Raw genomic sequence first — 24,251 nt, 5'->3', positions numbered from 1 at the left:
AGTGACCTCTCACTTCTGATCATGCTGTGCCCTCTGTGTCAGCCAGTTCAGATGAGGGAGGGGTTTACCAAAACAGCTGATATAACCTAAAGGATTTAGGGAGAAGGGGGAGAGGGATGAAGTGAAGAAGAGACTTATTGTGTGTGTGTGTCCACGCTAAGTGGCTACAGAATACTTATGCTGAAAAACAGACACGAGGACAAACAATAGATACTGTATGTGATGCAGACACCTATCGGAGTGTACCTGAAACATTTAAATAGAGGGCTATGTGTCTCACCACTTGGTTATTGCAAGGCTAACCCCCAGGGAAATCACGACTTGGCAGCAACAGCTAGCATAAGAGAGTGCAGTAAAAATGGCTGTGTTGATGTGGTGTAAATCTGAAAATTAGCAGCTGACATTAAGTATTTTTTTAAATTCATGAATGTGAGACAGGTTCCAGAGAGGAAGAGAGAAAAATAACAGAACAGTTTAATTACCTCTGGTTATGGACACTTTTACCATCAATAAAGCTTCCACGGCCTGTTCCTCGGACAGTGAACCTCTGGCAATATCTACATTTTCAACCCCTTGATCAGCTCGCTCTCTGAAAGTGAAGAAAACATCATTTTTTATAGATATGAAAACAATAACTGAGATATGACCATTCAATCTAAAGCAACAGATGCCATTTTCAGGATGCGTCTATACAGCCCAGTGCTGCTTACCTGAGATGCCATCTTCGTAGGTGTCCGCTTTGACTTTGTGTCGGAAAAAAGTTGCTTTCAGACCAATTATTTTTTATTTAAAATAAAAAAGGTTTTGCTCTCGACAAAAAGACAAATGTACCTCCATAGAATATAACACGTTTCCTGTGAATAACCACACCTTCGTACATAGGTGCTACTGTATGCAGAATTCTTGACGCACAACCGAAGCTGCTGCCATATCCTGCCAGCACGCCCACTCAGGAGCAGAATGATGACGCGTGGGAAAGGAATGAGATGGGAACAGCAATTTTTGTTGCAAGTTGGGGAACTGAACAATAGACTATTCAATCTTTACTAAAGAATAGTCTAATAGCCGAGCTAGGTGTGAACCCCCCCCCCCTTGTTTTTGGTCTCAGGTCGAGGAATGGCAACATTTACCTGGAGCTAACGCTGCAGATAGCAATACTGGATGATTTGAAAAGTCATAGTCAATCAATCAATAATATAATTATTTTAGCAATTTTTTTTATTTAATTTACAATCTATAGAAGCTATGAGAATAGAAATATCCAGAATTTTTGTGAAGCATCACAGCACAGTTGAAAAATAAATGGCAAATAGAAATCCAATATGGATGGTGTTAAGAGAGATGGAAAGGGGTTGAATGGAGCTGAAGTGTGCGGCTAATAACAAGATAACAAATGTGAAATATACTCGGTCTGTAAAATGTACAGTTGAAGTCGGAAGTTTACTTACACTTAGGTTGGAGTCATTAAAACTACTTTTTTAACCACACCACAAATCTCTTGTTAACAAACTATAGTTTTGGCAAGTTGGTTAGGATATCTACTTTGTGCATGTCACAAGTCATTTTTCCAACAATTGTTTACAGACAGATTATTTCACTTAATAATTCACTGTATCACAATTCCAGTGGGTCAGAAGTTTACATACACTAAGTTGACTGTGCCTTTAAACAGCTTGGAAAATTCCAGAAAATTGTCATGGCTTTAGAAGCTTCTGTTATGCTAATTGACATAATTTGAGTCAATTGGAGGTGTATCTGTGGATGTATTTCAAGGCCTACCTTCAAACTCAGTGCCTCTTTGCTTGACATCATGGGAAAATCAAAAGAAATCAACCAAGACCTCAGAAAAATAATTGTAGACCTCCACAAGTCTGGTTCATCCTTGGGAGCAATTTCCAAACGCCTGAAGGTACCACGTTCATCTGTACAAACAATAGTACGCAAGTATAAACACCATGGGACCACGCAGCCGTCATACCGCTCAGGAAGGAGAAGCGTTCTGTCTTCTAGAGATGAACGTACTTTGGTGCGAAAAGTGCAAATCAATCCCAGAACAGCAAATGACCTTGTGAAGATGCTGGATGAAACCGGTACAGAATTATCTATGAATTTAAACATCAGTACACACTTTATCACCACACACAAGGTAATCACTTCGTTGAGACTGTCAATATTTCCACAGGGTCACCATGATGGTAGGCTCTTAACTATATCTTAGGAGCACCATTCACAGAACCCCCGCCGTGAACCCCCGCCATTTTCCGATGCCCCATACCAAGGAATTAACCCGCACCAAAACGAAGTTTCGAGGATCGTCGTGACTCAGTTTGAACGTCATTCAGTCGTGAAATGCTCCTTCTAACCCATCTTAATCTGCTTGGAATGGAGCAGTTGGTTGCATAACAGTGGATATATTTAGTTGACCAAAAACACAGCACCCTGTCCAATGTGTTGGTAAATAAAGGTATGTCTTTTCACCACAGATCCAATAATGATCTGTAAATGTGGCTGAGCCATATTGATGTGGAGAGCGAATGTCTGTTTCTGTGTGAATAGTAGTGTACCTCATATTCAGTTTAACAGGAATGCTAGAAGTGCATGTTCCATTTATCCATCCACATCCTATTGGGAAGACACTGTAATTATGTTGACATTCCCATATAGAATTCATTTAATTGTGGTATGGAGATATTACTTGGGTTGTGACAATAGACGGTTCGGAATGGGGTTCGCCAGGGTTGGATTAGAATAGGTTCTGGTACAAGGTGTCTAGGTTGTAAAATAATTTTGATGCACAGTCAAATCCGCCTCTCATATTCTTTGTCGATGACAAATCATCATTAATGCATTTGTCCCTCAAAGTTTTTCCCCATGAAGTTTAATTTGATAAGAGCACCTTCAGTGCACATAGTGTCATTAATACTGGCCTCTACTGAATACTATAGGAATGGTGAGATCGCTGAGTGTGGAAAAAGACTACACACATAGCAGAAGGTGTCTTCTACCATCAGTTCAGTTTTTTCTGTAAGATTAAACAGTGACCACCAAGTGTTCCCCTCGTGATTCCGGCTGTGATGCTCGTCAAGTGGATGCATCGACCTCCTGTTTCTTCTGGTATAAGGGCGGCTATTGTTTACTGGGCTCCCGTCCTGAGCCTGCCGTTGGCTCAAGCTGGAGCGGCTGTTGTTTAAGTCCTGCCTTGGGACTATGCTGGTGTTGTATACTTCAGTTGCATTGTGACCACTTCTCACTCTTGGTTGTTCTGCTACTCCCAGGGCCCATACATCAGTGGCATTGAGAAGGCTGACCACGAAAACAACAAACGTGTTGAGTCTGGTCCTGGTCCTCCCATGGCCACTGGGGTTGCTTCCAATGCGACATCGGCTGGTACATCTTCATCTGGGTTGTGGGGAACCTTCCTGCTGTGGCTGGCGTGAACCCACGTAGACCTCTCTACGAGACCACCACTGGACAGATGATAACTACAATGTGTTCGCAGGTCAATCCGCAAACTGTCAAAGAAGTTCTCAATAACAGTATTGACAAAATGAGAGCCATTGTCTGACATTAATTTGGACATCAGACCCCACCTAGGGATGATTTCCCTTAGTAGGTTCTTTGCTACGGCCATTACTGTGGCATGCTTACAAGGAAATGCTTCTACCCATTTAGAGAAGGCATCAACCAGGCAGTACTTATACCCCTGGCATGGAGTAAGCTCAATGAAGTCCATCATTATCTGCTCAAAAGGTCCTTCAGGTCTTATGTAGGCTGACACAGGCATCGGAATGCCTCTGCCTGCATTGTTAGTCATACAAATGCTCTTATCACAAAATTGCTCAGCAAAAACAGAAAATCCAAGGGCAAACAATGTGCTTTGAAAGAAAATCACATTTCTTTGTCCATTAAAATAACATCAAATTGATCAGAAATACAGTGTAGACATTGTTAATGTTAATGTCCAAAATATTTTTTATATCACCACTTTTGAATTTCTTTGCCCATGGGAGAAATATATTTTTCCCTCCCAGTCCTTTTTCAACACGTTATTCTAAAATTGAAAATGACTATTGTAGCTGGAAATGGCTGATTTATATATATTTTTTTTAAATATCTACATTGGCGTACAGAGGCCCATTACTGGCAGCTTCATTAAATAGTACCCGCAAAACACCAGCGTCAACGTCAACAGTGAAGAGGCGTCTCCGGGATGCTGGCCTTCTAGGCAGAGTTGCAAAGAAAAAGCCATATCTCAGACTGGCCAATAAAAAGAAAAGATTAAGATGGGCAAAAGAACACAGACACTGGACAGAGGAACTCTGCCTAGAAGGCCAGCATCCCGGAGTCACCTCTTCACTGTTGACGTTGAGACTGGTGTTTTGTGGGTACTATTTAATGAAGCTGCCAGTTGAGGACATGTGAGGCATCTGTTTCTCAAACTAGACACTAATGTACTTGCTCAGTTGTACTCTTGCTCAGTTGTGCACCGGGGCCTCCCACTCTTTCTATTCTGGTTAGAGCCAGTTTGCGCTGTGCTGTGAAATGAGTAGTACACAGCGTTGTATGAGATCTTCAGTTTCTTGGCAATTTCTCGCATGGAATAGACTTCATTTCTCAGAACAAGAAGAGACTGACGAGTTTCAGAAGAAAGGTCTTTGTTTCTGGCCATTTTGAGCCTGTAATCGAACCCACAAATGCTGATGTTCCAGACACTCAACTAGTCTAAAGGACAGTTATATTTCTTCTTTAAATCAGGACAACACTTTTCAGCTGTGCTAACATAATTGCAAAAGGGTTTTCTAATGATCAATTAGCTTTTTAAAATTATAAACTTGGATTAGCTAACACAATGTGCCGTTGGATCACAGGAGTGATGGTTGCTGATAATGGGCCTCTGTACGCCTATGTAGATATTCCATTAAATTGAATAGTCATTTGCAAAATTAACAATGTCAACACTGTATTTCTGATCAATTTGATGTTATTTTAATGGACAATTTTTGCTTTTCTTTAAAAAGTAATGACATTTCTAAGTGAACCCAAACTTCCAGCACCCTGTCACTAAATAAATGCAACAAAGCCTGTTCTTTAGTCAATTTAACACTTAAAGTGCAAAATTGGGGCCACTATACATGGCACTGCACAGTCAGCTCTCTTGGGGTGTGGTCCTGTCAGACAATTGTGTTCATAATGTAAATATCTTGTCAATGGTGAGAAATGCACAAAGCAATGTAAGCCATTCTGACATAAAACTGCCTTGCTGTTTCCAACAACCGCGAGCAGTTGAGAAGATTTTGTCAATAGGGTCATAATGTGGCCCATCAATATCCTGTACGTCCCATGCATAATACCAGTCACGTTAACTGTAACTGAACTAAATGACTATCGCCCCGTAGCACTCACTTCTGTCATCATGAAGTGCTTTGAGAGACTAGTCAAGGATCATCACCTCCACCTCACCTGTCGCTCTAGACCCACTTCAGTTTGCATACCGCCCCAATAGGTCCACAGACGATGCAATCGCCATCACACTGCCCTATCCCATCTGGACAAGAGGAATACCTATGTAAGAATTCTGTTCATTGACTATAGCTCAGCATTCAATACCATAGTACCCTCAACTCATCATTAAGCTTGGGCCCTGGGTGTCAACCCTGCCCTGTGCAATTGGGTCCTGGACTTCCTGACGGGCCGCCCCCAGGTGGTGAAGGTAGGAAACAACATCTCCACTTTGCTGATCCTCAACACTGGGACCCCACAAGAGTGCGGGCTCAGCCCCCTCCTGTACAGCAGTAGGCTTGATTACCAACAACGAGAAGACAGCCTATAGGTAGGAGGTGAGGACACAGTGTGGTGTCAGGAAAACAACCTCTCACTCAACGTCAACAAAAACAAAGGAGATGATCGTGGACTTCAGGAAACAGCATAGGGGCACCCCCCAATCCACATCGATGGGACAGCAGTGGAGAAGGTGGAAAGTTAAGTTCCTCGGCGTATACATCACAGATAAACTGAAATGGTCCACCCAAACAGACAGTGTGGTGAAGAAGGCACAACAGCGCCTCTTCAACCTCAGGAGGCTGATGAAATTTGGCTTGTCACCTAAAACCCTCAAACTTTTACAGATGCACAATTGAAAGCATCCTGTCGGGCTGTATCACCACCTGGTACAGCATCTGCACCGCCTACAACGGCAGGGCTCTCCAGAGGGTGGTGCGGTCTGCACAATGCATCACCTGGGGCAAACTACCTACCCTCCAGTACACCTACAGCACCCGATGTCACAGGAAGGCCAAAAAGATCATCAAGGACAACAACCACACGAGCAACTGCCTGTTCACTCCACTACCATCCAGAAGGCGAGGTCAGTACAGGTGCATCAAAGCTGGCACTGAAAGACAGAAGCTATTATTCAATCTCAAGGCCATCAAACGGTTAAACAGCCATCACTAACACAGAGGCTGCTGCCTACATACAGACTTGAAATCATTGGCCACTTTAATAAATAGATCACTGGTCACTTTAATAAATAGATCACTGGTCACTTTAATGTTTACATATCTTGCATTTTTACCCTCTATGGCATCTTGCCTATGCCGCTCGGTCATTGCTCATCCATATATTCTTAGTCCATTCCTTTACTTAGATGTGTGTATTAGGTAGTTGTAAAATTGTTAGATTACTAGTTATAAACTCAGCAAAAAAAGAAATGTCCTCACTGTCAACTGCATTTATTTTCAGCAAACTTAACATGTCAATATTTGCATGAACATAACAAGATTCAACAACCGAGACAAACTGAACAAGTTCCACAGACATGTGACTAACAGAAATGGAATAATGTGTCCCTGAACAAATGTGTCCCTGCAACGCACAGCGTTGAGATTGCCTGCAATGACAACAAGCTCAGTCCGATGATGCTGTGACACACCGCCCCAATCCGCCCCGGTCGGATTCACGTTTATCGTCGAAGGAATGAGCGTTACACCGAGGCCTGTACTCTGGAGCGTGATCGATATTGAGATGGAGGGTCCGTCATGGTCTGGGGCGGTGTGTCACAGCATCACCGGACTGAGCTTGTTGTCATTGCAGGCAATCTCAACGCTGTGCGTTGCAGGGAAGACATCCTCCTCCCTCATGTGGTACCCTTCCTGCAGGTTCATCCTGACATGACCCTCCAGCATGACAATGCCACCTGCCATACTGCTCGTTCTGTGCGTGATTTCCTGCAAGACAGGAATGTCAGTGTTCTGCCATGGCCAGCAAAGAGCCCGGATCTCAATCCCATTGAGCACGTCTGGGTCCTGTTGGATCGGAGGGTGAGGGCTAGGGCCATTCCCCCCTAGAAATGTCAGAGAACTTGCAGGTGCCTTGGTGGAAGAGTGGGGTAACCTCTCACAGCAAGAACTGGCAAATCTGGTGCAGTCAATGAGGAGGAGATGCACTGCAGTACTTAATGCAGCTGGTGGCCACACAAGATACTGACTGTTACTTTTGAGTTTGACCCCCCCTTTGTTCAGGGACAAATTATTCCATTTCTGTTAGTCACATGTCTGTGGAACTTGTTCAGTTTATATATCAGTGGTTGAATATTATGTTCATACAAATATTTACACATGTTAAGTTTACTGAAAATAAACACAGTTGACAGTGAGAGGATGTTTCTTTTTTTGCTGGGTTTATAATTTATTTTGTAAGGGACAATCAACAAGAGGCTATGCGTTCTATGGAAAATAAGGAACAACGTGGAAGGTGTGTTACACGACACGCTATTGTAGTTGCATTATGTTCCAGAGAACGCATAGAGCCACGAGTTGATTATCTCTTTTATTCCAGGGCTATAATTTAACACATTTGCCACTAGAAATGTTTACTAGATGGTGACAGTAGTTGCCTTGCTAACCAAACCATCAGTTCTAGCTTGCTATTATGAAAATCAAATTCAACAATGCCGGGTTTTCAATTCAACTTTTGCTTTCCAAATTAGCTCAAACATAAAACATCTAAGATGGCACTACAGCCATTGAAAACTTTGCAAATACACCGTGCGTAAAAGAGAAATAACACGCTTTAGAATGCCCTTCAAGCAAATCAGAAACGAGTATTCAACAATGCCATGGTATAATTATATATATATATATATATATATACTGCTCAAAAAAATAAAGGGAACACTTAAACAACACAATGTAACTCCAAGTCAATCACACTTCTGTGAAATCAAACTGTCCACTTAGGAAGCAACACTGATTGACAATAAATTTCACATGCTGTTGTGCAAATGGAATAGACAACAGGTGGAAATTATAGGCAATTAGCAAGACACCCCCAATAAAGGAGTGGTTCTGCAGGTGGTGACCACAGACCACTTCTGAGTTCCTATGCTTCCTGGCTGATGTTTTGGTCACTTTTGAATGCTGGCGGTGCTTTCACTCTAGTGGTAGCATGAGACGGAGTCCACAACCCACACAAGTGGCTCAGGTAGTGCAGCTCATCCAGGATGGCACATCAATGCGAGCTGTGGCAAGAAGTTTGCTGTGTCTGTCAGCGTAGTGTCCACAGCATGGAGGCGTTACCAGGAGACAGGCCAGTACATCAGGAGACGTGGAGGAGGCCGTAGGAGGGCAACAACCCAGCAGCAGGACCGCTACCTCCGCCTTTGTGCAAGGAGGAGCAGGAGGAGCACTGCCAGAGCCCTGCAAAATGACCTCCAGCAGGCCACAAATGTGCATGTGTCTGCTCAAACGGTCAGAAACAGACTCCATGAGGGTGGTATGAGGGCCCGACGTCCACAGGTGGGGGTTGTGCTTACAGCTCAACACCGTGCAGGACGTTTGGCATTTGCCAGAGAACACAGAGATTGGCAAATTCGCCACTGGCGCCCTGTGCTCTTCACAGATGAAAGCAGGTTCACACTGAGCACATGTGACAGACGTGACAGAGTCTGGAGACGCCGTGGAGAACGTTCTGCTGCCTGCAACATCCTCCAGCATGACCGGTTTGGCGGTGGGTCAGTCATGGTGTGGGGTGGCATTTCTTTGGGGGGCCGCAGAGCCCTCCATGTGCTCGCCAGAGGTAGCCTGACTGCCATTAGGTACCGAGATGAGATCCTCAGACCCCTTGTGAGACCATATGCTGGTGCGGTTGGCCCTGGGTTCCTCCTAATGCAAGACAATGCTAGACCTCATGTGGCTGGAGTGTGTCAGCAGTTCCTGCAAGAGGAAGGCATTGATGCTATGGACTGCCCGCCCGTTCCCCAGACCTGAATCCAATTGAGCACATCTGGGACATCATGTCTCGCTCCATCCACCAACGCCACGTTGCACCACAGACTGTCCAGGAGTTGGCGGATGCTTTAGTCCAGGTCTGGGAGGAGATCCCTCAGGAGACCATCCGCCACCTCATCAGGAGCATGCCCAGGCGTTGTAGGGAGGTCATACAGGCACGTGGAGGCCACACACACTACTGAGCCTCATTTTGACTTGTTTTAAGGACATTACATCAAAGTTGGATCAGCCTGTAGTGTGGTTTTCCACTTTAATTTTGAGTGTGACTCCAAATCCAGACCTCCATGGGTTGATACATTGGATTTCCATTGATTGATTTTTGTGTGATTTTGTTGTCAGCACATTCAACTATGTAAAGAAAAAAGTATTTAATAAGATTTTTTCATTCATTCAGATCTAGGATGTGTTATTTTAGTGTTCCCTTTATTTTTTGGAGCAGTGTGTGTGTGTGTGTGTGTGTATATATATATATATATATAATGCTCTTTTCAAAGCTAAAGGTTTTGTAGGGTAAGAAGTGGTAATGAATTCTGCATTAACCAACCTCGTTCATTATGTAAGCAGCGGTGGAGGATGTAGCATTCAGCTTAGCGTGAACGCATCTTTATGTAGTGGCCTTTTCAAGATCCTGGTTTAGGAGAGGTCAATGATGTCATGGGAGGGGGGCGTTTGTGGATGCATCGCGGCTCATGTTTAATCTGTGAGTGTTGCTTTTAAAGAACGCTCACACCAAGATTAGAACCTAGTGTACTACTTTTGACGAGGGCTCATAGTGCACTACTTTTTACCATTGCCCTATGTAGGCAATAGGGTGCCATTTGGGATGTATACTACAAGGTTCTGCTTTCTTTGCCCTCTGGCACTCGGAGCAATGAGGCGGCCAGATGATTACCTAATACTTGATGACTGGCAACAAGTATCTTCCTCTCGAGTCATGTCTATGTGAACTTCTCAAATGTACTGTCATCAAACTAGTAGGGGCAGATACTACAAAAATGAGTGTAAGTGTAACGGATGGGGATTTATAAACACACTCCTGAACCTGAGATGTATCCACTTGTTTCCAATTTAAATCCTTTTTGGTGGCGTGACTGGCTAAGTACGTTTTAGGAGGGTAGTCACGTGTGTTTGTTAGGACAAGGTCCCAGGGTCTAGTCTCGGGGTGAGCTGAAGTAGGTGATACGGCTACCTCTAACATCCGCACTGTGACATCCGCCACAAGCTAAATGCTTCCAATGCATCCAATACGTCATTGTTTAAAATGTATCTGCTCTTATTGACTATACATTAATCTCCATCAATCCCAGGATGCACTGGAAACGGCGGCAAGGGCAGAGGGTGGTTTGTCCCTGGACGGTGGTGCTCCCTACATGAAAGAGCTGGAGGAGGAAGCAGTGCGGAGCAAATACCAACACAGTGTCGGCGTCCTCAAACCTATTCGCTCCACCAGCAAGTAAGCAAGCAGCACCACCACCACCGGACACTGTTACAGGTGCATATTGGTAGGACCTAGAGTTTTTCCTTGTGAGGCCAAGTGGTCAGGAAAGACTAGGTCCTAGATATACAGTTGAAGTCAGAAGTTTACATAACCTAGTTTTAATGACTCCAACCTAAGTGTTTCAACCACTCCACAAATTTCTTGTTAACAAACTATAGTTTTGGCAAGTCGGTTAGGACATCTACTTTGTGCACGACAAGTCATTTTTCCAACAATTGTTTACAGACAGATTATTTCACTGTATCACAATTCCAGCGGGTCAGAAGTTCATACACTAAGTTGACCGTGCCTTTAAACAGCTTGGAAAACAGCCAGAAAATGTCATGGCTTTAGAAGCTTCTGTTAGGCTAATTGACATAATTTGAGTCAATTGGAGGTGTACCTGTGGATGTATTTTAAGACCTACCTTCAAACTCAGTGCCTCTTTGCGTGACATCATGGGAAAATCAAAAAGAAATCAACCAACACCTCAGAAAAAAATTGTAGACCTCCACAAGTCTGGTTCATCCTTGGGGGCATTTTCCAAACGCCTGAAGGTACCACGTTCATCTGTACAAACAATAGTACGCAATTATAAACACCATGGGACCACGCAGCCATCATACCGCTCAGGAAGGAGACGCGTTCTGTCTACTAGAGATGAACATACTTGGTGCGAAAAGTTCAAATCAATCCCAGAACAGCAAAGAACCTTGTGAAGATGCTGTAGGAAACAGGTACAAAAGTATCTATATCCACAGTAAAATGAGTCCTATATCATAACCCGAAAGGCCGCTCAGCAAGGAAGAAGCCACTGCTCCAAAACCGCCATAAAAAAGCCAGACTACGGTTTGCAACTGCACATGGGGACAAAGATCGTACTTTTTGAAGAAATGTCCTCTGGTCTGATGAAACAAAAATAGAACTGTTTGGCCATAATGACCATTGTTATGTTGGGAGGAAAAAAGGGGGGTACTTGTAAGCCGAAGAACACCATCCCAACCGTGAAGCACGGGTGTGGCAGCATCATGTTGTGGGGGGGGGGGGGGGCTTTGCTGCAGCAGGGACGGGTACTCTTCACAAAATAGATGGCATCATGTGAAAGGAAAATTGTGGATTATTTTGAAACAACGTCTCAAGACATCAGTCAGCAAGTTAAAGCTTGGTCGCAAATGGGTCTTCCAAATGAACAATAACCCCAAGCATACTTCCAAAGTTGTGGAAAAATGGCTTAAGAACAACAAAGTCAAGGTATAGGAGTGGCCATCACAAAGCCCTGACCTCAATCCCATAGAAAATTTGTGGGCAGAACTGAAAAAGCGTGTGTGTTATGCACGCCTCTTGGAGGGAATGCAACACCACGCAACTGCCCATGGAGTGAAAGAGGTATGTGACTGTAGGTGCAGGTAAGGATGACAGAGGCAGAATATATTACCGTTTACAGGGAATTTATTTCCATCACACGGTAATTTGGGGAAAAGGGTCTGGACAAAGAAAGTAATAGTTAAAGCAAAGAAAGTTAAAGAGCCCCCTCTCCTACCTTACCTACCCACAACTTACCTAACTAGCACACTAACTAAAATACAGGGGATGGTCCGTCCAGGTCTTTCCTACTGTGCTTAGACATAGTTCATACTACGGGTATATGTATACCCGCAGGCCTCTTTCCTAAGCACTCCCAAGGTGCCTTTCCCTTCCCCTCCCGGGAACAAATGAAACAGAATAATACAAACTTAAAGTGAACATTTCACTTATCAAAAACACGTCCTATGGCGTACACAAACGTCAGCAGAACTGGCTACAAAATACTTTACAAAAATTCATACAGACCAACAACCAACACAGGACATACCAAGAAGCTCTCTCCCCTAACAAAGAAACACTGGCTTTTATCCAGCTGGAGCAGTTTGTAATTGCAGACAGCTTTATCTGACGAGAGGGCGGGGTCAGCTCCAATCGTTCATCGGGCCGACCAATCAGCTGCTTGTGGGAATCCAGGAAGCCATTTCCTGAAATACACATACCTATACAAACCCACAACACAAAAACTGGGGAACGTAACAGTGTGCGAGCAAGGAGGCCTACAAACCTGACTCAGTTACACCAGCTCTGTCAAGAGGAATGGGCCAAATTCACCCAACTTATTGTGGGAAGCTTGTGGAAGGCTACCTGAAACGTTTGACCCAAGTTAAACAATTTAAAGGCAATGCTACCAAATACTAATTGAGTATGTAAACTTCTGACCCACCGGGAATGTGATGAAAGAAATAAAAGCTGAAATAAATTGGTGATACTAACTGACCTGAATTTTGAAGAATTGTGAAAAACTGAGTTTAAATGTATTTGGCTAAGGTGTATGTAAACTTCTGACTTTATCTGTATGTGCTCTCTGGCAACATGGTGGCAAGGAATAACTAAGGAGGAAATCTTGAGAGAGAGACTCCTCTTGCTGTACATGAGGAGAAGTTCCTCTAACTGTATCTGTCCCCCACAACTCCACCCCACTCCCCCCACAGGCACGAGCACCCGGTGGACAATGCGGGCCTCTTCTCCTTCATGACCTTCAACTGGCTGACCCCGTTGGCCGTTCACGCCCACCGCAAAGGCCAGCTACAGCTGGAGGATGTGTGGGCCGTGTCCCAGTTTGAAAGCTGCAAGGTCAACCGCCACAGGTCAGTACTGATTGCTGCACATATGGGGTCACAAAGGTCACCCTTCCAAGGATAGGTAATTGAAAGATGCCAAGAACCCGCTTGGCCTGGGTCTCGGCCTCTGTCTTATTTGTCAACATTTTAACTGGTCTTGGTTTGGGTCGGAGTTCTCAACAGTTGTCGTTTTTTCCCCTTAAGAAAATGTGTTTTATGGACTGTGATAACCAGAATGTAGAGTGGGGACAGTTTCAGAGGAATACAGAGAAAAGGCTGAGACTGGATTTGTACCCATATGTGGTGCCTGTCTCTGGCACGACAATTCCAGTCTTGACTCTTAGCAGAGGGAGAATAAAGTGAGTGATTGTTGGTCGACTGGTTTGATCACCTGTGTGTGCGCAGGCTGGCCGGCCTGTGGGAGGAGGAGCGCAGGGTGAAAGGGGACGAGGCCTCCCTGTGCGGTGTAGTCTGGGTGTTCTGTCGGACGCGCCTTCTTCTCTCCATCCTCTGCCTCATGGTCACCCAGCTAGCCGGCTTCAGTGGCCCAGTAAGTAACGTCATCTCATCCTTCCCCTGTGGAGGCTTTCTTTCAGTAGCGCTCTCTCCCCCTGCCTCTGTCCCCTTCCCTCCATCAAGGCTGAGGCCTACAGGTGAGTGTTACATGTGTTAAGATTCTTCTGTCTCAATGTTAACCCTTTACACTCGTGGGAATTGGCGTATATGGATAGGGCTAAATTGAAATGTTTCTTACAGAAGAAATATGAAAAGCATAAGCATGGTAGCAATTGAAAGGGAACAGTTTGGAGATTATGGGAAAATGATTAGACCTAAATTGAGGACACAACCGTTCACCTGACACAAGACTGAATCCAAACATTACACTGTTGATTTTTATGTGCATTTTACATTTACTGTACTTTTCGTCGCATTTGTTTATAATGAAATCTGAAAAAACTCTGGATTCATTCAGTAACATGATAATACATTTCACGGTAAATGTGGTGGAGGTGCAACATAAGACAAAAAAAGGACAAGGGTTTGACGGAAGGGTCTAAATGGTGTTTCAAAGTGGCTACACACCTTTCCAAAGTGTGCAGTTCCTAGGTAATTTCAATGCATTTTTATGACTCAACTAGTCTTTTTTAGTTTTCCTAGCTGTGCCGCTGAGGAACTAGAGCAAGCACAATTGTATTTGCTTTGTTTGGAACACAACCCTGCATCTCTGCCATCACACAATTACTGTTGTTTCCACAATCCAAAAATGGCCCATTTATAAATGTCGATCTAGTTCAGGTGGGAATTATTTGAAAGCGTGTTCTATTGCCAACATGACCAGCTAAGTTCTAAAATATGATATTAGTGCTAGGCTTCACTAGGCAGTTCAGAGAAACAGATGGTCATTTTGGTTTGCATAGAAATAGGTTTGGGTGCGTGAGTGCATTCAGGTGAGTATTCTGCAGTGAATTTTTGAACATAATGAGCCTATGACACCATGTCATCTAACTGTGGAGCAAAAACATTGACACTAAATATGAGTTTTATGATATTGAAATGTGAAGTGCACATTTGGACTCGCAGGTGTTTGGCTGCTTGTATGACATCAATGTGGTATTTATGATAATCCTTAATGTCTCATCTTTCAAAATGCATCGAGTCCTCTTCATTTACAGCATTTCCCCTCAGACAACAAAGTTGCCCAATAGGCGGGAGGGATGAGCGCAACTTCTAGTCAAGTTCAGGACGGCTGTCAGTGAAAACCAATACAGTGCTATGAAGCGCAGAGCCTGAGCTCTAACATAATTTATAGCATGTTACTGTACAGCCGCTGTGTTCCAATTTAGGTGCTTATCAGTGCCCAAATCTGCCATTTTCAACCCGTTTACGGGTACGAGTGTAAAGGGCTACACTGTGGTCTGAAACATGCCTTACTGACCACTCATTCTAAACAAATGAACTGGATACTACAGGAGGGTTATGGAATGGGTTGTTTTGGGGTTTTTACCAGTCCAACTCAAATCGGTTTCTTTTCGATTCAATGGTGTCATCTTGGATCCATTGTGTCTGGCTTTTTTGAGGAGACTACAATGTTATGGGTTATGGAAATTGTGAATCCTCGTTCTTTAGTTAACAACACCTAGTCAGAAACCATGCTCCTGTCTGTCGCCCCTAGATGGTCTCTGTGACTAGATAAATGACACCTGTTGCAATTGTCCATCCTACAGCTGTTCTTTATGTTATTCAGGTGTTTGTAGGCCTCCTAGGTGAGAACAGGTGCTTTAGAGGGAAGGGTTGTGTTCGTTATGCACCAAACGGAAAAAAACGGACTGAAACAGGGAGGAACTACCTGGACACATTTTTGTTATGCGATGCAAAGCGTTTTCTGTTGCGTGTCCTAATGAACACGACCCAGGTGTTAGGGTTAATCAGTCCCATTTTTCCTAGGATAGCCTCTGTCATCCTCCTCTCTTCCACAGGGACCACAGTGAGCCGTCTCTACCTCTGTGCTGTGAAGGGTTGCAAAATTCCCGAAACCTTTCCACAATTCTCAGGTTTTGTTAATTTTCAGGAAAACCCAGAAACTTTGGGAAAGTTTTAGTAATTTTGCATCCCAAGTACTGTGTCATCTGCTCTTAGTATAGCAGCACAGCAACACACCTGTGTCTCTCACCCAGGTTAAAGCAACCAAGCTAGCACAGAATGTTCCTGTAATGCTTCCTAGTGGATCTCCTTTGGGAATTTGAAAAATAATTTGCCTACAATGTTCTGAGAACATTATGTTGGTTCAGGAACCTTCCCACAACCTAATGCTTTTTTCCCAGAACGTTAACCAAAATGTGTTAGCTGGGAAGATTATTGTATTACCCCTATTATTATAGATGGGCAGTTTGGGACGGGGTGAGGGCATGGCATACAAGTGTTTGTGCTCACTGCTCCCCCCCATGCAAGGTGGCGTGTGACAGAGGCTGTTCTTCAGATTCCACAGGGTGTCCGTTTAAACCCCTCGGCGAGAAATAGAGAGTGAAGCAGGCAGAGACCCTGGGGGAAGAAAGCCGGAGAGGTAAGGGCATGTTTCTCATGCAGGGATGGATCAAAGTTCTTTCTCTGAAATGTTTCTCTCTCTCTCTCTCTCTCTCTCTCTCTCTCATATAAAAAATCTCTTAAAAAAATAACTGATGGGTTACCACAAAGCACTGTAAAATGCTGTTCGATGTCGTTAACATTGTTTTTATTTTTATGTTTGTATGCAATGTTCAGTGCTGTTTTGTTTTTCTTGATTTAACACTGATAACGATCTGCTGTTATAAACAAACTTCCACCCAAATGCTCAGTCAGACTTTCATATTAGTGTCTCAGACAATCGACCTGGTTTTCCCCCTAAATGCGAGGTGTTGTTGGACTGTTCAGGCTAGAGGGGGGAGATACAAAATACTAGGCTTGTATCTACAGACTCTACCTTTTTGGGGCCTCATAATCCCCCCCTCACTAAAAGCCAGGTTGACCTGGCCCGCTGGTGGAACACCCTTTCTGTAGGATCAGTGCCAGTGGGGCAGGGCAGAGGGGCTTCGCTTCTATTTTTATTATTGCCCACCCTCTTCTCCCTCTTTGGATCTTTGGACAATGACCTAACGCAACTAAATATGAGATGTCACATATCTCAACCAAGAGGACTAGAAACGTAAACAAAACAAACTAAAAGACTGAGGCTAAACCTTTCAAAACTCTGTTGACCTGATCTTGTGCCTCTGATGTGAAATGCTACTCTTTCCTGCTGGATCTGATCAGCTGTTTTTTTTGTTGTTGACCTGTTTATGATTGAATTACATGTGTGCTGTTTGTGCAATTTTTAAAAATAGTTTACATAAATGGTTTCACGGTTTCTATTTGCCTATTTAAATAAAACATGCATTTATCAACAATTTAGGTTTGCTGACACTCCCTGGTTGTGGACTGATTAACTTGAATGTAGAATTGATTGTTGGTACATCATCAGTGTGTGTGTGTGTGGAATCCAGACTTTTTTTCTATTCACTTTGCTCAATCTTTCTCAATTGTATAATCTGCTTCCAGGCCTATTAGACATACACTACCGTTCAAAAGTTTGGGGTCACTTAGAAATTTGTCAATTAAAATAACATCAAATTGATCAGAAAGACAGTGTTGACATTAATTTTGTTAATGACTATTGCAGCTGGAAACTGCAGACTTAAAAAAAAAATGGAATATCTACATAGGCGTACAGAAGCCCTTTATCAGCAACCATCACTCCTGTGTTCCAATGGCACGTTGTGTTAGCTAATCCAAGTTAATCATTCGAAAACCCTTTTGCAATTATGTTAGCACAGCTGAAAACTGTTGTCCTGATTAAAAAAGCAATAAAATTGGCCTTCTTTAGACTAGTTGAGTTTCTGGAGCATCAGCATCTATGGGTTCGATTACAGTCTCAAAATGGCCAGAAACAACGCACTTTCTTCTGAAACTCGTCAGTCTATTCTTGTTCTGAGAAATGAAAGCTATTCTATGCGAGAAATTGCTCAGTTGTGCACCGAGGCCTCCCACTTCTCTTTCTATTCTGTTTAGAGACAGTTTGCTGTTCTGTGAAGGGAGTAGTACACAGCGTTGTATGAGATCTTCAGTTTCTTGGCAATTTCTCACATGGAATAGCCTTCATTTCTCAGAACAAGAATAGACTGACAAGTTTAAGAAAGTTCTTTGTTTCTGGCCATTTTGAGCCTGTGCTAACATAATTGCAAAAGGGTTTTCTAATGATCAATTAGCCTTTTAAAATGATCAACTTGGATTAGCTAACACACCGTGCCATTGGAACACAGGAGTGATGGTTGCTGATAATGGGCCTCTGTACGCCTATGTAGATATTCCATAAAAAATAAGCTGTTTCCAGCAACAATAGTCATTTACTCTGTATTTCTGATCAATTTGATGTTATTTTAATGGACAAAAATGTGCTTTTCTTTCAAAAAGAAGGACTTTTCTAAGTGACCCCAAACTTTTGAACGGTAGTGTAACTGCACGGCCCCCCCACCCGATGTGACTGTAGGTATAGTGTCTGAAGGTATCATCAATGAATGTCTGAATCCGTTTACCTGATGATGCAAACAGTAGGAAATGTCATGTTGGAATGGGTTTCTCTGTTCACTGTTTCTATTGTTCTCTTTTAAAGGATCTTAACAAAATCTTAGCAAAGGGTGAGAGCTGAAACTAAAGAAAAAGTATTCTATCTCTAATCAGTAGAGCCTGTTCAACTTCCCTCTTCAGATGATTATCGGTAGTTTATGGCATGACGGCTTTAGCTAGTCTTGAATTAGTAGATGTCCATGATGATGATGGCACTGGTGTAGATGTCTCTTGGACATGGTGCTGCTGTCAGTCACGTGTCCTGTGCTCTCTCATCTTTCCCCCTCCTCATCCCTGCCCTCTCCACTCCTGCTAGGCCTTTGTGGTGAAGCGGCTGTTGGAGTACACAGAGCAGGCAGAGCCTGATCTGCCATACGGCCTGCTGCTGGTCGTGGGGCTGCTGTGCACCGAGCTGGTCCGCTCCTGGTCACTGGCGCTCACCTGGGCCCTCAACTACCGCACAGGCACCCGCCTGCGGGGAGCCATCCTCACCATGGCCTTCCACAAGATCCTCCGGCTCCGCAGCATCCGAGACAAATCCATGGGACAGGTGGGACCACCAGACAGAGGCTTCACGCAAATGTTTTTCTTTAAGAGAACTGGGCTGGGGAGATGGGGTGGGGGGACTGGGGTGAGATAATGATTAGCCTCACAATAATGCTAGCTCTCATTTAGGCTCAACCTTTTCAGATGTTGCTTATCTTTAGTCTGAACGAGAAACCCACCTTTAATACAGTACTAGCATTGCAAAACAGTTTGCTATTGTTTCCGAAATACATGATTTGCAATGCAATACAATGTGCGTGCAGAGTAAGAGATAGAGACGGTGTAGTTCTGTACTGATGTAAGTGTCTATCGCGCTCTCTCTCTTGCAGTTGATCAACATGTGTTCTAACGACGGCCAGCGGATGTTTGAGGCGGCGGCTGTGGGCAGTCTGCTGGCAGGCGGGCCTCTTATTGCTGTGCTGGGGATGGGCTACAACCTGGCTATACTGGGGCCCACCTCCTTACTGGGCTCTGCAGTCTTTATCCTTTTCTACCCTGCTATGGTGAGCAGCGTGCATGCATACTTACAGTACCAGTAAAACATTTGGACACACCTACTCATTCAAGGGTTTTTCTTTATTTTTACTATTATCTACATTGTATAATAATAGTGAAGACATCAAAACTATGAAATAACACATATGGAATCATGTAGTAATCAAACAAGTGTTAAGCAAATCAAAATATATTTTATATGTGAGATTCTTCAAAGTAGCCACCCTTTGCCTTGATGACAGCATTGCACATTCTTGGCATTCTCTCAACCAACTTCACCTGGAATGCTATTCCAACAGTCTTGAAGAAGTTCCCACATATGCTGAGCACTTGTTGGCTGCTTTTCCTTCACTCTGCGGTCCAACTCATCCCAAGCCATCTCAATTGGGTTGAGGTCGGGTGATTGTGGAGGCCAGGTCATCTGATGCAGCACTCCATCACTCTCCTTCTTGGTCAAATAGCCCGTACACAGCCTAGAGGTGTGTTGGGTCATTGTCCTGTTGAAAAACAAATGATAGTCCCACTAAGTGCAAACCAGATGGGATGGCGTAGCGCTGCAGAATGCTCTGGTAGCCATGCTGGTTAAGTGTGCTTTGAATTCTAAATAAATCACAGACAGTGTCACCAGCAAAGCACCATCACACCTCCTCCTCCATGCTTCACGGTGGGAAACACATGCAGAGATCATTCGTTCACCTACTCTGCATCTCACATAGACATGGCGGTTGGAACCAAAAATCTCACATTTGGACTCATCAGACCAAAGGACAGATTTCCAACGGTCTAATGTCCATTGCTCGTGTTTCTTGGCCCAAATAAGTCTCTTATTCTTATTGGTGTTCATTAGTAGTGGTTTATTTGAAGGCCTGATTAACGCAGTCTCCTCTGAACAGTTGATGTTGAGATGTATCTATTACTTGAACCCTGTGAAGCATTTATTTGGGCTGCAATTTCTGAGGCTGGTAACTCTAATTAACTTATCCTCTGCAGCAGAGGTAACTCTGGGTCTTCCATTCCTGTGGCGGTCCTCATGAGAGCCAGTTTCATGATAGCGCTTGATGGTTTTTGCGAATGCATTTGAAGAAACTTTCAAAGTTCTTGACATTTCACACATTGACTGTCTTAAAGTAATGATGGGATGTCGTTTCTCTTTGCTTGTTTGAGCTGTTCTTGCCATAATATGGACTTTGGGGTCTTTTACCTAAAAGGGTTATCTTCTGTAAATCAAATCAAATGTTATTTGTCACATGCGCCAAATACAGTGAAATGCTTACTTACAAGCCCTTAATAACTCGACCTACGTGTACATAATTACCTCCATTACCTCTACACCGGTGCCCCCCTCACATTGACACATTGACTCTGCACCAGTACCCCCTGTATACAGCCCAGCTATTGTTATTTACTGCTGCTCTTCAATGTTTTGTTATACTTATCTCTTACTTTTTTAGGGATTTTCTTAAAACTGCATTGTTGGTTAAAATGACTATGCATAGATAATAACAGAGAGAAGCAGCAGCGTGTGGGGGGGGGGCAATGCAAATAGGCTGGTAGCCATTTGATTAGCTGTTCAGAAGTCGTATGGCTTGGGGGTAGCAGCTGTTTAGAAGCCTCTTGGACCTAGACTTGGCGTTCCGCTACCGCTTGCTGTGTGGTAGCAGAGAGAATAGTCTATGACTAGGGTGGCTGGAGTCTTTAACAATTTTTAGGGCCTTCCTTTGACATCACCTGGTATAGAGGTTCTGGATGGCAGGAAGCTTAGCCCCAGTGATGTACTGGGCCGTACGCACTACCCTCTGTAGTGCCTTGCGGTCGGAGGCCGAGCAGTTGCCATACCAGGCCGTGATGCAACCCGTCAGGATGCTCTTGATGGTGCAGCTGTAAAACCTTTTGAGGATCTGAGGACCCATGCCAAATCTTTTCACTCTCCTGAGGGGGAATAGGTTTTGTTGTGCCCTCTTCACAACTGTCTTGGTGTGCTTGGACCATGATAGTTTGTTGGTGATGTGGATGCCAAGGAACTTGTACCTCTCAACCTGCTCCACTACAGCCCCGTCGATGAGAATGGGGCGTGCTTGGTCCTCTTTTTCCTGTAGTCCACAATCATCTCCTTTGTCTTGATCACGTTGAGGGAGAGGTTGTTGTCCTGGCACCACACGGTCAGGTCTCTGACTTTCCCCCTATAGGCTATCTCATTGTTGTCGGAGATCAGGCTACCACTTGTGTCATCAGCTAACTTAGTGATAGTGTTGGAGTCGTGCCTGGCCGTGCAGTCATGAGTGAACAGGGAGTAGAGGAGGGGACTGAGCACGCACCCCTGAGGGGCCCCCGTGTTGAGGATCAGTGTGGCAGATGTGTTGTTACCTACCCTTACCACCTGGGGGCGGCCCGTCAGGAAGTCCAGGATCCAGTTGCAGAGGGAGGTGTTTAGTCCCAGGGTGCTTAGCTTAGTGATGAGCTTTGAATGTACTATGGTTTTGAACGCCGAGCTGTAGTCAATGAATAGCATTCTCACATAGGTGTTCCTTTTGTCCAGGTGGGAAAGGGCATTGTGGAGTGCAATAGAGATTGCATCATCTATGGATCTGTTGGTGCGGTATGCAAATTGGAGTGGTTCTAGGGCAGTGGTCACCAACCTTTTCTGAGTCAAGATCACTTTCTCAGTCAAAATGCATGCAGAGATGTACCGCTCTGAATTTTTTATTAACATGGCTTAAAAAATGTAAGCCTATGCAACAATAGCCAATTAAAAACAGTACTGTAGCAATGAGGTTAGTGCAGTAAGCTATATGCCCAATACATTATCACCGCATACTGACTTTGCTTGAATTTACCTGCCAATGCATTGTTGTTTGGGACATTTATTTTTATTATTTCAAAATTTGAGGTAGGCTATATAATCACACCAGTAATAGATCCATTGTTTGTATTACTTGTGAGGCACAGCTGAGTGAGCATACATTTAAATAATTCGCTTTTTATTTTCCTGGGCTGATGATGCCTGCATCTGATGGTCAGTCTCAGCGGAGGGAGAGAGCAGCAGACTGAGGGGTCCGTCTCTCAACATCCCTCCGCTCTCCCTTTCCTCCACTGACACTGACCAAAAAGGGACACCGTCTTCCAGCTGATGGCGAAACTCGACTCGAACCGCATTATTTCTGCCTCATGCACAAATTCATGTTGTTACTCCTATGAACAGAGAAAGTTAAATATCCCTTGATATTAAAAAAGGCCCAAGTCACTAATAATAACAATGCAAGCCTGTAGATACACTTTCCTACTCATTCATTACTGCTGCACTGCTTGTTGTAGCGCTGAGTGAAAATGGGAAGAACGCACATTTTATGGGTTATAAAAGTGTTGAATACAAAGTGTTGACAGTGATGAGTAAGAACTTAAACATGAGCTCAGCTCTTTGCTGTATTCGTTGACAGTCTCTCTCGAGTCATGGTTTTAAACGTTTTGAAATCTCACAGTATCAATTTTGCCACAGCATTCTTTTATCCCTGCTACGTTACTGCAGACTCGGTCATCTGAGTAATCTGATTGGCCAGCGGTGGCATAGTGCACTTGATTTCCTCTCCAGGCCCACCGGGAAAGCAGAGTTTGTACCTTCAGACACATGAAATGGCAACAGTTTGCCTAACCGGGGAGCAGGGCAGCTGAATTGCACCTACCACCAACAGCCCGAGACTAATACAAAAAATAGTAACACAAGGCTTTCTCGTTGGGTTGTTTACAGAGATGTTCGGAAATCGACTAGAAAAGCCTTGGAGATCGACAAGTCGATCGTGATCAACCGGTTGGTGACCACTGGTCTAGGGTTTCTGGGAAATGGTGTTGACGTGAGCCATGATCAGCCTTTCAAAGCACTTCATGGCTACAGACGTGAGTGCTACGGGTCGGTAGTCATTTAGGCAGGTTACCTTTGTGTTCTTAGGCACAGGGACTATGGTGGTCTGCTTGAAACTTGTTGATATTACAGACTCAGACAGGGAGAGGTTGAACATGTCAGTGAAGACACTTGCCAGTTGGTCAGCGCATGCTCAGAGTACACGTTCTGGTAATCCATCTTGTCCAGTGGCCTTGTGAATGTTGACCTGTTTAAAGGTCTTACTCACATCGGCTGCGGAGAGCGTGATCACACAATTGTCCGGAACAGCTGATGCTCTCATGCATGTTTCAGTGTTACTTGCCTCGAAGCGAGCATAGAAGTTATTTAGCTTGTCTGGTAGGCTCGTGTCATTGGCTGTGCTTCTCTTTGTAGTCTGTAATAGTTTGCAAGCTCTGCCACATCCGACGAGTGTTGGAGCCGGTGTAGTACGATTAGATTTTAGTCCTGTATTGATGCTTGCCTGTTTGATGGTTCGTTGGAGGGCATAGCGGGATTTCTTATAAGCTTCCAGGTTAGTGTCCCACCCCTTGAAAGCGGCAGCTCTACCCTTTAGCTCAGTGCGAATGTTGCCTGTAATCCATGGCTTCTGGTTGGGGTATGTAGGTACAGTGACTGTTCGGACGACGTCCTCAGTGCACTTATTGATAAAGCCAGTGACTGATGTGGTGTACTCCTCAATGCCATCGGAAGAATCCCGGAACATATTCCAGTCTGTGCTAGCAAAGCAGTCCTGTAGTTTAGCATCTGCTTCATCTAACCACTTTTTTTAT

At 44.0% G+C, this 24,251-nt stretch overlaps 1 protein-coding gene across 6 annotated transcripts in view; it reads left to right on the top strand.

The window, feature by feature from the left end:
* LOC115205844 (multidrug resistance-associated protein 5-like) overlaps positions 1-24,251 on the top strand; it is an 83,893-nt gene that overhangs the window by 13,222 nt on the left and 46,420 nt on the right. For all 6 annotated transcript variants that reach the window (XM_029772218.1, XM_029772219.1, XM_029772215.1 and 3 more), the window contains exons 3-7: positions 10,595-10,740; positions 13,281-13,436; positions 13,815-13,959; positions 18,862-19,095; positions 19,421-19,594. In XM_029772218.1, coding sequence (XP_029628078.1) covers positions 10,595-10,740; positions 13,281-13,436; positions 13,815-13,959; positions 18,862-19,095; positions 19,421-19,594 — 855 coding nt within the window. The remainder of the gene's footprint in view (positions 1-10,594; positions 10,741-13,280; positions 13,437-13,814; positions 13,960-18,861; positions 19,096-19,420; positions 19,595-24,251) is intronic.

Source organism: Salmo trutta, chromosome 13, assembly GCF_901001165.1.
Source record: "Salmo trutta chromosome 13, fSalTru1.1, whole genome shotgun sequence".
NCBI lineage: Eukaryota > Metazoa > Chordata > Actinopteri > Salmoniformes > Salmonidae > Salmo > Salmo trutta.
This window is presented reverse-complemented; position numbering and strand designations above follow the sequence as displayed.